This window comes from Gymnogyps californianus, chromosome 1 (genome assembly GCF_018139145.2).
Source record: "Gymnogyps californianus isolate 813 chromosome 1, ASM1813914v2, whole genome shotgun sequence".
Lineage (NCBI taxonomy): Eukaryota > Metazoa > Chordata > Aves > Accipitriformes > Cathartidae > Gymnogyps > Gymnogyps californianus.
Window position 1 is genome coordinate 80766247 of NC_059471.1, and position 15585 is coordinate 80781831.

Consider the following 15585-nt stretch of genomic DNA (forward strand, 5'->3'; position numbering starts at 1 on the left):
CAATGCAATGAAAATGCAAATAATTTAGATCCATGTGCATCTTGATCAGATTTTAGCCTGCTCATAAGAAACAAAGTATGTGATGCAGATAGCCTTCAGGTAATGCAGCAGTGAGTGCCTGATGAAGCTTACATGACTAATACGGCATAGAATACACAGAAGAAAATGAAACCAAAGGAAGAGAGCCGAGTGACTGATTATGCCACTGCACAAAGAAGCATTTGAGATGTCTGGTATAATAATAGTGCAAGCTATCATCTACAGGTAAACTATATGTTACGGCACCAATTAAACGAGGGCAAGAAGCTCCCCAAGATCTACAGTATGCTGCAGTTCTGTTTGTCCTTTGCGACGTAATGCTTCAAAAAAGAAAACCACAGTTAGTCTGATGCATGAACACCGAATTGTTAGATTCTAGAATAGCCATATTGTGCTGCCCAGTCCGTAGTTTTCTTCTGGTTTCCCATCTGCCTGATTGTACCCATCTGTTGTCTTCTTAAAAAATACGTATAAAAACCTGACTATTAAATAAAGGAAATAACACATTTGTTCTGTTTATAAAGTGCCCAGCATAATCGAATCTCAATTCGTGGCAAAGTATTTTCTTCAAGCCTTGTTATACAAGCAGTAAATTTTTCTAACAGTTAGTAGCAGTTTAGACAGCAACCTGATGTAATCTTCAAAGCACTAAAAGAATAATGCAGGTTCACAACCTAATCTGAAGCAAGCTGTGTAAGGGGATTTGTTTGTAGAATGAATTACCCAAAACTAGAGCATTGGTTTCCAGATTTAGTGAGTATCCCACTGATAGAAAGGGATTTTGATATTTGATGTCCCATCTACTCAATTGCTATGATTTTTTAGGGTGTGAAAGTTAGCACAGGAATATATACTCTCAGGACTTTGCAAAGGGCTATTATGAAAAAAAACCAGTGGAGACAGGAATTTCTCTGATCAAATAGCCAGAAAAAATACATTCTGCAGCTGCTCTTCGTCCTCCACCACACCCATAACCCTTGAAGTGGAGGATGGAGGAGACTACAGATACCAGTAAAGGCTATCAAAGGCATGACTGTCACCAGATCCCTATGAGAAGAATGCTTAGATGTTATGAATGGAAGCATTATAATAGTATAGTAAAGTGCATACATACAGCCATGTAAGAGGATTAATTACCCTTTATGAAGGAAATCAGCATTCCAAAACAAATAATTGCATATAGTGTTTTGGACAGGTAAAAAAAAAAGTAGGTGCTGGGCTAAATCTCAAGATTTGGCCATTCCCAGCCATAATTCCAATTTTGCTCTTAAAAGCCAATTGTCCTCCTCTTGAAAGACTGATTGCTTCCATGAGATATCTTTCAATATCTAAGTTTTAATTTTATGACACATGTAAATTGTTACAGATGGTTATGTTCCCTGGGTAGTGCAGAAACCCATTATAGCTACATCCACATTAGTAAACTAACCATGCCTGGGAATATTTCTAGGCTCTGAGGCCAACTGGCACAGAACGGCCGGTGTCTGTGCTAACAAACTGTCCTGGCTGCCAAACAAACTGCACGTTGGGAATTGTCTCTGGACATTGCAACAACCAAGCCATGCCCAGGAGTTATTCAGAGAGAACGTCAGGGCCCCAAGCAAGAGTGCTAATTAAAACAGGCCAAAATCTGGCCAGGGCATAACCTATCAAGTTTGCTAGCATAGGTCATCGTGGTCCAGTTACCTAGAGTGTTCCTGAACGTGCTTGAATTTCCCAGTATGGAAGTGGATGGACTGTGAATGTCAAGGCTGCTAGAGCCTTGAACTCCAAAAGCTTTTCCAGTTGAATTTAGGATGTTTCTGCCAGCATGTTCAACTGCTCCTTCCAAGAGCGTGCTCTGTTCTGTTACATCCAGCCATGCTCTTCAAGTAATTCTCGTAGCTGTGAAGCAGAGGGACCTGGCCTCATTCCCAAAACCCACCAGTAGGTTTCTTTGCTTATCTTTGCTGATCTATCCCAGCCTCTTTCACACAGGGGAACTTTGTCTCTTGCAGAGTGCTCCGTTCACCTTCGCTCTCCCTAGTCAGCAAGATAATTAGCCATAAAAGCTGTTGTCTAAGATATTTCAGTTATGGCTGTGTCTCTCAGAAGCAAGAAAGGATGTTTCTAAGCCATCTCCTGTCATCATCTCTGGGTTTTATATAATACTTTGAGTTACTGCATTCCTCTTATCAGGGGTTTAGGATCCACTGTGAATTACCTTTCTGAATAATCCTTTTGAATTACCAGGTTGAGGGGGTGGATTTCACACACCACCCCCCTAGTCATTGCCAGGTGTTAATTCTGCTAACTGTAAGTGCCTATGCATTAGCAGGTGACTTTATTGGGGCCAGTTTCCTCATTGCATCAAATCCATTAATGCAAAGTGGTCAGCTATTAGGTAAGGTCTACTTGAATAACCTGTTGCAGGGAGCAATGTTGTAGAATCAGTGGGACAGAGATCTCCCTCTGGATACCTGCGAGGCACTTCCCCTCTACTGACTGCCAAGGAGGCATAAGCGCTTACTTTAAGAGACTTGCTTTATTAAGGAAAAGTTAGGTGTGTAAATTATGAGGAGGAGTTTCCTTCCCTTTATGCTTTTAATAATCTCTTTTAAAATAAAATAATAAAAAGTCTAACCTGTTTGAGCCAGAAGTATTAAATAGACATTAGCAATATTGCATATCAAAATAACAGTGATTATAGGACTTGCAGCTGAGGATTAGAAATACCAAGGTTCAACAACTGTCTTGCAAATTTCTTTACCCAACTGCAGCTGTTTTAACCTCTGTGCTGACAGTTACGGAATGGAGATTTTATATGTCACAAATAAAATTCTGCAAACATTTGTCCACCTTGGTTCATGATTATACCGGGGCTGGAGAGCATGAAATAAAATTCTTTCAGAGCTAGCCTTCCTAAAATTTGGCAGTACTCTACCATAGTGCAGAACAGTATACCTATTACTCAAGTGTTCATGACTTGCATGTTGGAATGAGCTGCTTTATCATGCAGATAGAAATGCTTCTGTGGGCTAAGGAGATTAAATATCTTTCTGAATTGTGCTTGAACTATGGTCCTCTAATAAGGCAGGGTTCACTGAATCATTCAACAGAAATCAGAATACTTTCCAGAGCAGAGAATACTCTTTTTTTTTTCCCCAGCAACAAAAGGGAAGACACACAAATACCCCTGCCACACACTGGTAGGCTTATAAAGCCTCTCTGCAGGGACACATAATAGCTTATGTAGCCTTAGGAAGAAGAAAATGGAAAAACAAAATGAAAATACTGGAAAATAAGATTGCCCAAGCATTGCCAGAAAACTGACTAAATAAAACTGTTGAAAAACAAAACATAACCCTTTTAGAACTAGCAAATAGGATATTGTGTTTGATAGCCAAGTGGCTGAGTACTTTATTCACAGGGTCCAATAACAAACTGGATTATTACAATAAGGGCAGGACTGGCCTGGAGTTTTATATAGCAGAGAAGCTAGCGCTGAAGGAATTTCCTACATAGCATGTTAACCAATAACCCAAGCCTATGAAAGACTTATGTTCCATTATTGTAAATTATCACAACTAAAAATGTTCCTTAACTTCTGAGCCTCATGATTAACTTTTTGTTAATTTTCTAGCCAACATGTGCAAAATTGTTGTTTGGTTTTCCAGATCTCTGAAGAAATAAGGAGTTATATTACAGTCACAGCTCCGTATGGTGGCAGAAATTATCCTGATTCGAATTATTTCTTAATCACTAACATGAAAGATATGTGCCAAAAATTAAAGAATGGCTGTACAGGAGTAGCTTGTGGTTAGGCTGGCAAAGCCCTGGCCAGCTGTCACATCTCATCTTGACACAAAGGGTTCAGAGGGAATGGGGGCACATTCCCCAGGCGTGCCAGGACCCAGCAGAGCTCAGAGCCACTGATACAGGCAGAGAGGTTTTTGCTTTTACAGTTGAACTGTTGTTCATGTAAAATTTGGCTAAATTATTGGTAAAATAATACAAAAAGATCAATCAAGTTCGATACTTGATTGGTCAATATTTGCACTCGAAGACATGTCAAGTGTTTAAAATTTACCCGGTACTTTTAGTATAAATAATTAAAATGTTTTATTAGTAGACCAGAAGAAAATTTAATATTCTCTTGCAATGGATTTCCTTTTCAGTAAAACATGGCTTATCAAAGCAAAAATGGATCTCAGGTTTTTAGTCTTCGAATAAAGATTTTTTCTCCTTGTTAGTGTATAGGAAAGGAAGTTTTAGTCATTACTTAAAAAAAAGAAAAAGCTAACACATCAGGTATATCAACAATGAAATTTCATCTAGACTGTATGAATTCTTGGAAATATAAGAGAGATCCTAATTCTGCTTCAAGATTCTACTTACTGCATGTAAATGAAAATTATCCTCTGGACAAAACAAGCAATCCAGGGTACTTTGATTGTTTTGGTTGTTGTTGTTATTGATTGTTTAAAAAAGGGCGGGGGGGGGGAGAGACAAATCCCAATAAACTAGAAAGTGTAATATCTTCCACCCCGTTGCAAATTGATTTCTGACCTTAGAGACGTTTTTCATTAGAAGAAAGATTAATGCAAAGTGAAAATAACTATATTATTTACGAGCAGATTATGATAAACTCTTCACTTCCTCCTCACAACTTTTTCTAGACAAAATCAGGGTTTCAGCCTGCAATAAAAACATCTCCCTAGAAAATATTCAGTCTATAAAATAGATTAAAATCCTGATGCTGTCTCTGTCTTGCTCTATTATGTCAGTACTTATTTTGCCACGTCTTCGGACAACGTGAGCTAAGCAGCCAATCTATAGACAGCAAAGGACCCTGTAGACATGAATTTAAAAAATGAAATTAAGATGAATTTTAAAAATTAATTTAAATTACCTTTCTACTTTCCTAATCTTTAGGTTCTGTAGCTTGATTTAATCCTGAGAGGCTGTTTTGCAAACAGCTTCTGTTAGAGGCTATGTTCTGGTCTGTCCTGAACAGAAGTACCATACGAAAGGGCCATGGCCAAATTAAAGACAGCCTTAAGTTCACCTCGTGCTCCTGCAGCAGCTGCCAGAGGAACCCAGGCAGGACCCGGGAGCCAGCACCGCAGCACCTTTGTCACACTGCTAGAGGTCCTCTTCCCCGAGGCTGCTGCCAAGGTGACACTCTGCACCTCTGCAGGCGGTGACCCTGCAGGTCCTGTCGTGCTGTGTTCAGAGCCTACTGCAGCTCCGGGGGAACACCAGGGACTCGGCGAGCCACTGGGAGCTGATGGGACTGGGCGCACTTTTTATGGGAGGCACGTGGGCACAGCCTCTGTGTTCCTGTCTTTATTGGGATCTCCACAGTGTTATGTTTGTAATGTTGAGTTCCCCCAGACTGTCTCAGTTATGGTGATATCAGCTTTAGGTATGACGTGCAAAATGTAGAGAGCAAGCAAATGTGGTTCAGGTAAAGCTTTTCTGAATAAAGCAAATGATGATGTGGATGCAGATGATATGTATAATTTAAATGTGTGTTAGCATTTTTAAAAAAGTATACGGAGTGCAGGAAGGGTTGGAAAGAAAGATTACTTTTTAAAGGCTGTGATGTTCTCTCAATGAAAACAGAAATAGAGATTTTTACATTGTTTGCTGGGTCGACACCAAGAGGAGTTTTCATCTCTGCACAATTGCTTTTATAGATCCGGAGACTCAACGGCCAGAATATGGAATCTCAATGAAAACAGCAACAGCGGTTCCACTCAACTAGTTTTGAGGCACTGCATAAGAGAAGGAGGACACGATGTCCCCAGCAATAAGGATGTGACTTCATTGGACTGGAATGTAAGCTAACTTCTAAGACTGTGCATGGTTTTTAACTGCCTAAATTTAATTCAGAGGCAATTACAGCTGCTACTCCGTATCTTTTATATCTGAGGTGACCAGAAGCTCTGTCCTAACCTACTGACCTCTTGTTTCAAATACTCATAATAGGCTGAACTTTCCCCTATATGCTATAATTTTCCAGGACTCTTGCCATCTTCAAGCTTAATAATGATGCATTTATATCTCTATTTTAGGAGCATGGGTAAAAATAGACTTAGCTAACTTTAAGAATGAAGATTAAACAAGCAATCTGTGTAGCAATGAAGCCTGATTAGTAATGTATTTGCATCTCATAGTTACTTTATTTTGGCATGTAAGGAGACATAAGCACCAGCGCAGCTTTTTCTGAGGCTGGACTATCAAGACCTTCTCTCAATTGAATTATGCTGTGCATAGCAAAACATGTTCACATTACTGTCTTTATCTTGGTAGGAGCATGTGCAGTCATTCTCTCTTTACCTACCCACCTTCTGTGTGGAACTGTCTTGCCTGATCCCTTTTTACTTTCATCCTGCAAAACCTTCTATCTTAGATAATATGATCCTCCACAGAGAAGACTGAAGTGAGCAGAGAGGACAGGTATTGTTAAGAATCCTCAGTGTCTTTGGGCTGCTTTAAGGCTGCTTCATGTCTCCTTTCTGCCATCAAGCCTTGTAAAAAGAACTTCCAAGACCTTGCAGGAACCTTAATTAATTTTGAGATCACTTGCATTCTGTCTGTTTTGCTGATATTAGTACAGACAGAGTGATTGCATTAGTCTTGTTTTCATAGGAAAACAGATTAAAAATTAAGTACCAGAAAGGATTCTCAGCAGTTACATACAGTCTCAGTTGCTGGCCAGAGACCAAATTCGATTAATCTTTACGGCAATATTATTGTCCTTCAGGTGAGCTAAGTGCTTCACAAAAGATAAGGCCACTGCACAAATCAGCTTCCCCTATGTGTTTTATATTTGACACAATGAAAGAAGTTGGTGAATAGTATAGAAAGCAGGGGCAGGTTAACAAAGGAAATAAAGATAAAACCCAAGAATGTTCATTACTTGTTTCCTTTGGATATCACGGTAAAGAAAAATAGTTGGGAAAAACTGAATTGAGTAGGAAAAGAGTAATTGAAAGAGGAAAACATGCAAAGGTGCAGAACAGTTATGAGAAAAGTTGTCCAAAACATATGGGGCATCCTCTGCCATTTCCTGTAGTAGTTCCTTACCTTTCCAGACTTCATTGATCAATGATGCTTCACTTGCATTGTGCTAGTACTTAATGTAAGGAAATTTTCCTAATTTAAACACTTGGAAGTGCTTCCAACTTATTTTGAGTTTTCCAAAGAATGTGAATTACCACCAACAAATTTGGATAAACTGTACATCTAGTCCCTGAGCTTTCCTTCCCTTTTCTCTTCTTGCTCTTATCACCTTTGTTCTCATCAGTGGTCCGGGTCAGTGTGTATCACAGTGGAGTTAGCTTAGATTTTGATATTTTTCCCCCTACATCATTATACATTTGAGTTAAATCTACAACTGCTCTGACTCACTGTTTTTGGAGAGTTGGAGTGGGCATATGTTTTAAAGGATTATTTTATGCTTTTTCCTAATTTTCTATTCATGATGCTAGAAATGCCATCTGCCTTTATTGTTTATTTAGAACCACAATATTAATCGTATTTCACTGTGAAATTTTCACAGTGGTGATACTAAATCGGTTCTTCTCTGGTTTATGTGCTTTATGTTATAATAAGAAAGGTTCTTTCTAGAGGCCATATTCAGATCATGTCCTTCGGTACCAAGGGTAGGATTCATCTCCCTTAGATTTAATCATCTAAACTAGTCATCTAGACTCCCTCTAAGTCAGCAGAAACAGAAACATGTGGCTTCGTGCTGGTCTGGGCAGAGTCTAAAGCAAACGGGATCATGAATTACACTCCAGAGGTGGGTGATGCTGTTAGTTATAGAGGGAGACTAAGTTACTCTCTTAAACTAACTCCTAACTTCTGGATGTCTGGAGATAAATGAGGTGAATCTCACTCCTAATCTGGGTGCTGAAATGTTTGAAGACTAAACACCCAGCTCCGACAATACCCGTCTCACCAGACTGCAGAGTCAAGTTCCTTTTTAGTCGTTCTCGTTCTGGCCCAATAACTCTAGCGTCATTGGCTGCACAGGAGATACCCTTCAGTGAAGGGCTCCCTCCAGCAGAATACATGTAATTTGCTGATTATAATTCCTGGGCTTTTTTTCTCCTAATTGGGACCCGTGAATCCAGCTTTTCTCAGGGTATCCATCATGGTACTGTGCCTCTGAGCACGTGTGGGAGTCTGTGTTCAGACAAATAGGAAGCAACTTCTTGGTGGTAGATAGATAGCATTTGAGGTGTTAACCGTGAGTGTAGGTGGCTTAGGTGTTTAGGTCCTTCTTTCAAGTATAGATGCCTGAATTTCACTGAACTGGGATTTAGTCAGGATTTAGATGATCTGTTGATGTTTTGTAGGCTCTTTATGTCTAAGAAGTAGTATCCGTTTGTTATCTGGAAGAATCCCGTAGAATTTGTTCTATCTTGTTTTCTTTTTCTAGTCCTTTTGATTAAATGACTCTTATCTGATAGCGTAGCCCAGTATTTCACAGTATGTTAGAGGGTTTTATTTCCTCTTTACTGTCTGCAGTAATAACCTTTAGTTTAAATCATAGTATAATCTGTCTCAATGTGTGGACTCAGATTTACCATAAATCACAATGCACAAACCTTAAAAAAGAAAGAAAAGAAAAAGGTTGGTTGAAACAGATCTCATCTAGTATCGACCTTTGCCATTTTTATATATCCCAACAGAGTGATGGAACACTATTGGCTACAGGCTCGTATGATGGTTTTGCAAGAATATGGACAGAAGATGGTAAGTCAGACAACATTTATTGTTCTTAAGCATCGAACAGCAGTGAACTGTAATTTGGCTAATTTGTAAACAAATTGTAATATTAACCTTTTCTTTATTCCAGGTAACCTTGCAAGCACCTTAGGTCAACATAAAGGTCCAATATTCGCCCTGAAATGGAACAAAAAGGGGAATTATATTTTAAGTGCTGGTGTTGATAAAGTGAGTTTCAAAAATACATTATTCTAACATATAAATGTGCTGACTCAGTGAGCTTGTGCTGCTGAATTCCATAAGATTATTTTCTTCTCCTCCAGGCATCCTGGAGAGTTTACTTTTCCTTAGTATATTCTAGTGTGTGTTGATTACATTTTTCAGACTGCATAAATGTGTACTATTTTTATGTAAAAGATTTTACTTAAAAAAAACAACTCCATTTGCCCCCTGTGTAAAATTGCATCTTAAATGTGTCTCAGTTAAGGAAAGAACTGCCTCCAGTACTTACGTTTGTACTTTATCAACTAACTATTTCCAAGAAGGAAGTGATCTTAAAGATACTGCACCTTTTAGCTCATCTAATTATTGAAACACTTTTATTTGAATAAAATATATATGGCTTCCTATGCAAATATGCAAAAAAAATCGTAGTTCTGAACTCAAAATCAAGCAAAACGTAGTTACAGCTGAGTGCATCTTAGAGATTAAAATGAACAGATGACTGATGATGATGAGCACAAATCCATTAAAACTGAAACTGGGAAGTACACAGCATTCATCTTGCCTAACTTTCAGTGTCTAAAAATTAGGTGTGTACATCATCCTTGGCTTCCTTTATAAAATCGGGAGACAAAAATGGCACTTCCAAGTGATGGGTTGCATGGCCTGTGTTACAGGGAGATGCACTGACAGTGCTTCTCTCCAGCAAATGACAGAGGGAGTCTAGGGAAACTAGCTCAGGCTTGTACATCTGATTTGTAGGCTAGATGAATCCCTATCTTTTCACATACTTGTGAAAATGGAAACTTAGTTTCATTCCTTTTAATACTGGCTTATATTCAGCTACACTTGTCTCCCAATGGTGGTTCCATTATTCTGGCCAACTTATGTTCCCAATAACAGCAGGGATTCTTTAGATGATCCATTATCAGCAAGATGAGGCATCCTTAGTTTATTTTCTGGAAGCATCTGAAACCAATAAATTAACAGTTCACTCAGAAGGTGGTACTGAGCTCTACAGGGGAGTTGCTTACGTGTGCTGTGAGTATGGATTAAACCTGTAGTAAGCAAATTACACTTTAGTCTGTCCCACCACAGTGGCAAGAAGTGATATGTACTCTGCTGCTAGATAAACATTTCACTTGGTGGTTTAATTGTTAGAAAGGTAGTATCACGTAGTTTTGGAATAGAATTCAACTTGCATCTTTGAAAAGGAGAAGAAGTCATCTTTGAAGAAGATAAGTGAAACAGCTGTAACAAAATGCTTATTAAAAATGTGTAGTGTTGTCTTCTAGGATTATTCAGAGAGAATATGCCCATTCTTAGGAGCTATATTACTTCCTCTGTAGGCATGATACTTCTTTATCTACACTTAGATTATTGTTCTGTAATATTTGGAAGTGGTTTCTGTTTTTTCAGCTGTTCAGCACACAAGGCTCTCTGCAGTCAATAATTTTATCAGTCCATCTTTCAGAATTGCTCCTCAGTGAGGGTGCTGTCTGTTTGTTTTCTCTGAGCTGAACAGTCACTAATCTTTTTTTTTCCCCCTTTCTTCGGATGCAGACAACAATAATTTGGGATGCTCACACAGGAGAAGCTAAACAGCAGTTTCCTTTCCATTCAGGTAATTTCTGCATAACTCGTTAGTAAAATGAAACGCAGTTTTTAATTTTGTCAATGTAATTTATCCTTCTGTAAAAACCTATCTGCGAAAGAGAAGTTTGAACCAAGTTTTTTGTGCTTTAACTATCCTGAGTATCATGGCTTGTGGGTTTGTTCTTTATTCAGAAAGATGGGGTTCTGTGAGAATCAGCTTTGAAAGTCAAACTGATTCTAGGAGAGGATTTATACACCAGCCAAGTCTACCTAGCTGAATGATTCTGTCATTATCTACGTGCTTGAATAGTACCAAGTGGTGATTTATGAAGAGACTTTTTGGTGGAGGTGTCTGGGATCTCTTTCTGGTCTTGTTGCAATGAAGCTGACTTGAGACAGAAGCAGGCGGATCTGTCATGCAGCTTGCATTCACCACTGCAAGCATGAAGGTCCTCAGGAATTTCTTAGCTTTTAATTTTGACTTGAAGTTCTTCAATATTTGCTTTCTCTGATTATCAGAAGTCAATTGCCAACCTTGAGTTTCAAAACCTTGCTGCACCAAAACCTTACTTGGATGGTCGTTTGTAGATCTGGTCTGCTTCAAGAAGACAGGAGATGTCACAGATAATAAGTAATCTTGAGCAACAGGCAATCATTGATGTAATCTTAAATTCACCTGAGACCAGAATTGTACGATGATGACTGAATTCATGTTTCAAACTGGATAAGTTGTCATAGTGAAGACTTTTTAAGGGGCATAGTCGAACTGAGTTTAAAACCACCAAAACATTCCAGATTCTGATGCTAGCAATGTTCATCATCCTGTGTGTTCACTGTAACTAATCCATTTTTAAATACAGCAGACTTTCACAAGGTGCTTAATGGTGTTTAAAAACACATATTTTACTACTAATTTTAAAACATTAATTTGCGCATGTTTTTTAACTCAATTTCTAGTTCTCATTCTCACATTTTCACAGATGTTATTAATATGCAGTAACAATTGAAATGGTTGTTCAACAGAAGACAAAAAGTATGTCCATGCACACAGCAGATCCATACTCTGCAGTTTTGTCACTCAGGTTCTTGCATTTTTGTCACTCATGTTCTCGCTTATTAATACAACTGTCAGTTTGGAGGAGTCAGTGTCTGCTGACAGATTTTCTCACTGTGGCATTTATTTATCTATCATAACTGTTCCATAAAAGCAAACTTTGCACTGTATAGTGATGTAGTTAGTGAGACTCTTAAGCCTTCTGATCCCTAACTATTGATCTAAGTAGCTGCAGATTCAGAACTTGGTTGCCCCTTCAGAATCATGTTCATTGACATGTAGCTGTCTTTGCAGTGATGTGCATCAAGGACATATCACTCCATTCCCCTTTTAGCAAGTTGAAAACTTAACTACATCTTCCAACGCAATAGGCCGATGTCCATCTGCATTAATAGATTTTTTAAAAAATTCTTATTACACATGCTGTTTGTCTTTGGACCATAAGACACAACTGAAGTGGAAATGTGGAGAGGCTAATTTTTTTTTTTTTTTTCATTATTTCAAATATGTTTTCATAGGGAAGTAAAGCAGTTAGTTATTAAGGAAATTGTTGATAGGCCGAAAGCATATCTTCTACAAAAAGCCCCTTAAAATCAGCTGGAGTCTTTGTCCTCATATAAGTCTAAAGCCACAAAGACTTCACCTTGTCCTCTTTGCATCACTTATTCACCAGAACAAACTAACAGCAAATTCCTTTCCATATCTGGAATCTGAAAACCTTGTCTACAGAAGGATTAAAGGTGGCATTTTAACAACTAAAAGTCTAGTCTAGACAGAGTACAGTTCCTTTAACACATACTTGTGTGGCGTACTTCTTTGCATACTTCTTTGAAGTCTGGAGATGGTTGGCCTGGGAGTAACATAAATTTTTTACTGTCGGCTGCTTTACAACAGCTTGTTTAGTTTACAACCATATGGACAAAACTGTCATCTTCAAATACATAAGGAAGACTCCTTTGTCTAGGTCTTGAAGGCTTTTGTATCATTGATGTTCCCATGTAACTTTAAGGTTTTATGGTCAAAATATGTAAGTATGTGGATAAGTAGCTTCTAGGGTTTCATTATTCTTTGCAAAACTATGAGTCATCATATGGCATTTGATCAAAATATGTATTCACAAAGCTTATTTCTTTAAAATGGAGTGAAATAATCCAATTTTCACATCTGCTGATAGATGTGGACTGATGTCTATGCATGCAGGAACAAATTGGTTAAGTGATACCATAAGAGGTATTTGTATGACCCAGTTTTAGACACCTAAGTGCTCTGAATCAATCCCTGCAGACACTTAACTCTATCCTCTTCTAAGCTTCTAATTCTGAATCACACCTAAATTTGTTCAGAAAAAGCTTAAATTAACTGATAATTATTGTAACACTTTTATTGTTGGGATTTATTTTAGCTGCATTTCTTAAGGATTTGTTGCTGCTTTTATTAGATGACATTCTAATTGGTTTTATGCAATTGGCTAGTATCCTGTGGTTTTGGAGGCACTTTGGTGATTCGATTACTTGCATCAAAACCCACGTTTGATTGTTTTTTCCAGACCATTTTATGTAGTTACTTATCCAGTAAACATATGATTAAATACACCAATAAATGAATCAGTATTAATTATCAGCACTCTATGATTCAAATTATGCTGCGATGCAAATCCATTGCTTTAGGTGCCAATAGCTCTCAGAAAATTACTTTTCAACTCATACATATCATACTAGATATTAGCCCTGAAGGCATATTGCTATTAATGAAGATAGATTTTTGTTTGCTCTGAAACAGTAATACAAAGCTTGCAGCATAAAAAGAAAGACAAACAGGCAGTTAAAGAAACAAAATCCTTTACTGTTTCCTGATCCTCATTCATGTTCATTGGAAAACTCAGAAGTAACCTGCCTTCCTCACACAAATTTCCTTTATATTTCTACAATGTCACACAGAATTATTGAGCTTTTTCATTAATATTCTAAAAAATACTTGTATATGAAACAATTTCAGCCCTCCATTCTCATTTAGAGAGCTACCTGATGATTTGGAAGGTGACGTGGATCAATCTCATTTTGCAGTTCATAAAAATTATAACAGGAAAAAACATATTTAAATACAATAGGCTTGGCAGAAGAGAGATCTTTTCACCTCTGTATTACCAGAGTATTTTTCTGAACATATTTGAATAAGGCATGGTTTCATTTTAATGATAAACTTGCATTGTATTGTTGCCAGAAAGAGATTCAACTTTGATTCCTATATGCTGGTCTCGTTCTGACACGCTTGCTTCTCACAGGAGTGTGCTGAGAATGAAGATTCCTATATTTTAGCAAGTCTTATGTCATCCTCTGGAGGGCAGCTAAACTCTTTCCTGAGCAAAAAACCAAGCAGCAGTTGTAGAAACACAAGCAAGCTGTATGTCAGGAGTTCCCTCCTACTCCTGCACGCTTTTAGTCTGCAGTGACATGCTGTAAAAGTTTTTTCGTTTGTTTGGGTTTTCCACACTTTTTGCGAAGTGTGTGTGTTGCACACTGGCACTAGTTACATGTTCACGTGCTATCTGTGTACGTTTCATTAGTTCAGTCCTAGTTAATGCTAAACCCTCTACAGAAACTCTTTGTCTCATTTCAGATCAGCTTGATCAATGTACCTATCTTAAATCAATCCCCAACAAACTTAAACTGAACATGGGTATTATTAATCCACGTGTCTGCGCAGAACGATGGGTTTGTATCGGTGGTTGCATAAAGCTAGTGCAAAGGAAGATGGCCACCTGCTTCTTCTCCCTCCCATGTATTGTGTCTGGCATTCACAGGAACATTTTTTCTAACCCAGCTGAAATCCACATTTTTTCTGGATTAGTTTTCTTCCAGGTTCTCCACTGAACCGGCTTACAGAAGAATGAATGATAGAGATGGCCCAAGAGATGTGTGTAGCTGGGAGCGGGGAGGGTGGAGGTAGATTATTTTGCCCCCTCTTATGTAACTTAACCCAAAAGCTTCTCATAAACAGACGGCATGCAAAGCATCCAGATTATCCACTGCAAGAGAAAAAATAATTTGTGCCCTTCAGACAGTCCCTGTCATCCCTGTAACTGGTAGTAGGTGACAGGCCAAGAACAAGCTTTTAGTCCGTTTGATCCAGATAGGTGACAGGAGGAAAATGATTTGGGATAGCTGTTTCTTTGCTGTGTTCCCTGATGTTCCTTCTGTTGTTTGTACTTCGTAGCTCCTGCTCTGGATGTAGACTGGCAGAACAACACTACTTTTGCCTCCTGCAGCACTGACATGTGCATTCATGTATGCAGACTTGGCTGTGATCGTCCCGTTAAAACCTTTCAAGGACACACAGTAAGTTTAAGAAGTCCAAAATGTTAGTGATAAAGTCACAGCAGCATGTTACGATGATGGCAGATGATGTGTTTGCAGGGTGTGTTCTAGCACCAAAGGTGTTACATCCCATTGCTTCCCTAAAACCATATTCCTTGGGAGTGATTCACTGCCTGTGAGAAGGGATAAACTGTTCTAAATCACCATAAGAGGCAAAACCTGCAGCTTAAACAGACTATTAATATGTAGCATGAGCTGCAGACTAAGGGCACATTAATAAATAAGATTTTGTTTTCCGCTGGCTTAATTTCCTTTAGTAAATGAGAACTCTGAATAAGGAGAGAACAATTTACCTCCAGCCATTGTTCAGTTTTAGAATCAATTTAATCTAATAAGATGTATTTAAGAGGTATTTCACCCCTCTTTTCCTGGTGGTATTTAATGACCATCAAAGGCTAGTTTTTCTAGCTTTCATTCATGAGAAAAATGCTATCGTATACTGACCTGTAATTTAGATATTAACTTCCAGAACTTGCTATCTCCTCACTGAGGAAAAATTGTGCATTTGGAGACCTTTGTCTAGTCTATGGTTACACTGATATTAAACTGATATTTCATGACAGGTTGTACATTCCT

At 38.3% G+C, this 15585-nt stretch overlaps 1 protein-coding gene across 6 annotated transcripts in view; it reads left to right on the forward strand.

The window, feature by feature from the left end:
- TBL1X (transducin beta like 1 X-linked) overlaps window positions 1–15585 on the forward strand; it is a 202315-nt gene that overhangs the window by 175403 nt on the left and 11327 nt on the right. For all 6 annotated transcript variants that reach the window (XM_050915578.1, XM_050915613.1, XM_050915589.1 and 3 more), the window contains 5 exons: window positions 5721–5862; window positions 8727–8790; window positions 8894–8991; window positions 10549–10609; window positions 14849–14970. In XM_050915578.1, the coding sequence (XP_050771535.1) occupies window positions 5721–5862; window positions 8727–8790; window positions 8894–8991; window positions 10549–10609; window positions 14849–14970 (487 nt within the window). The remainder of the gene's footprint in view (window positions 1–5720; window positions 5863–8726; window positions 8791–8893; window positions 8992–10548; window positions 10610–14848; window positions 14971–15585) is intronic.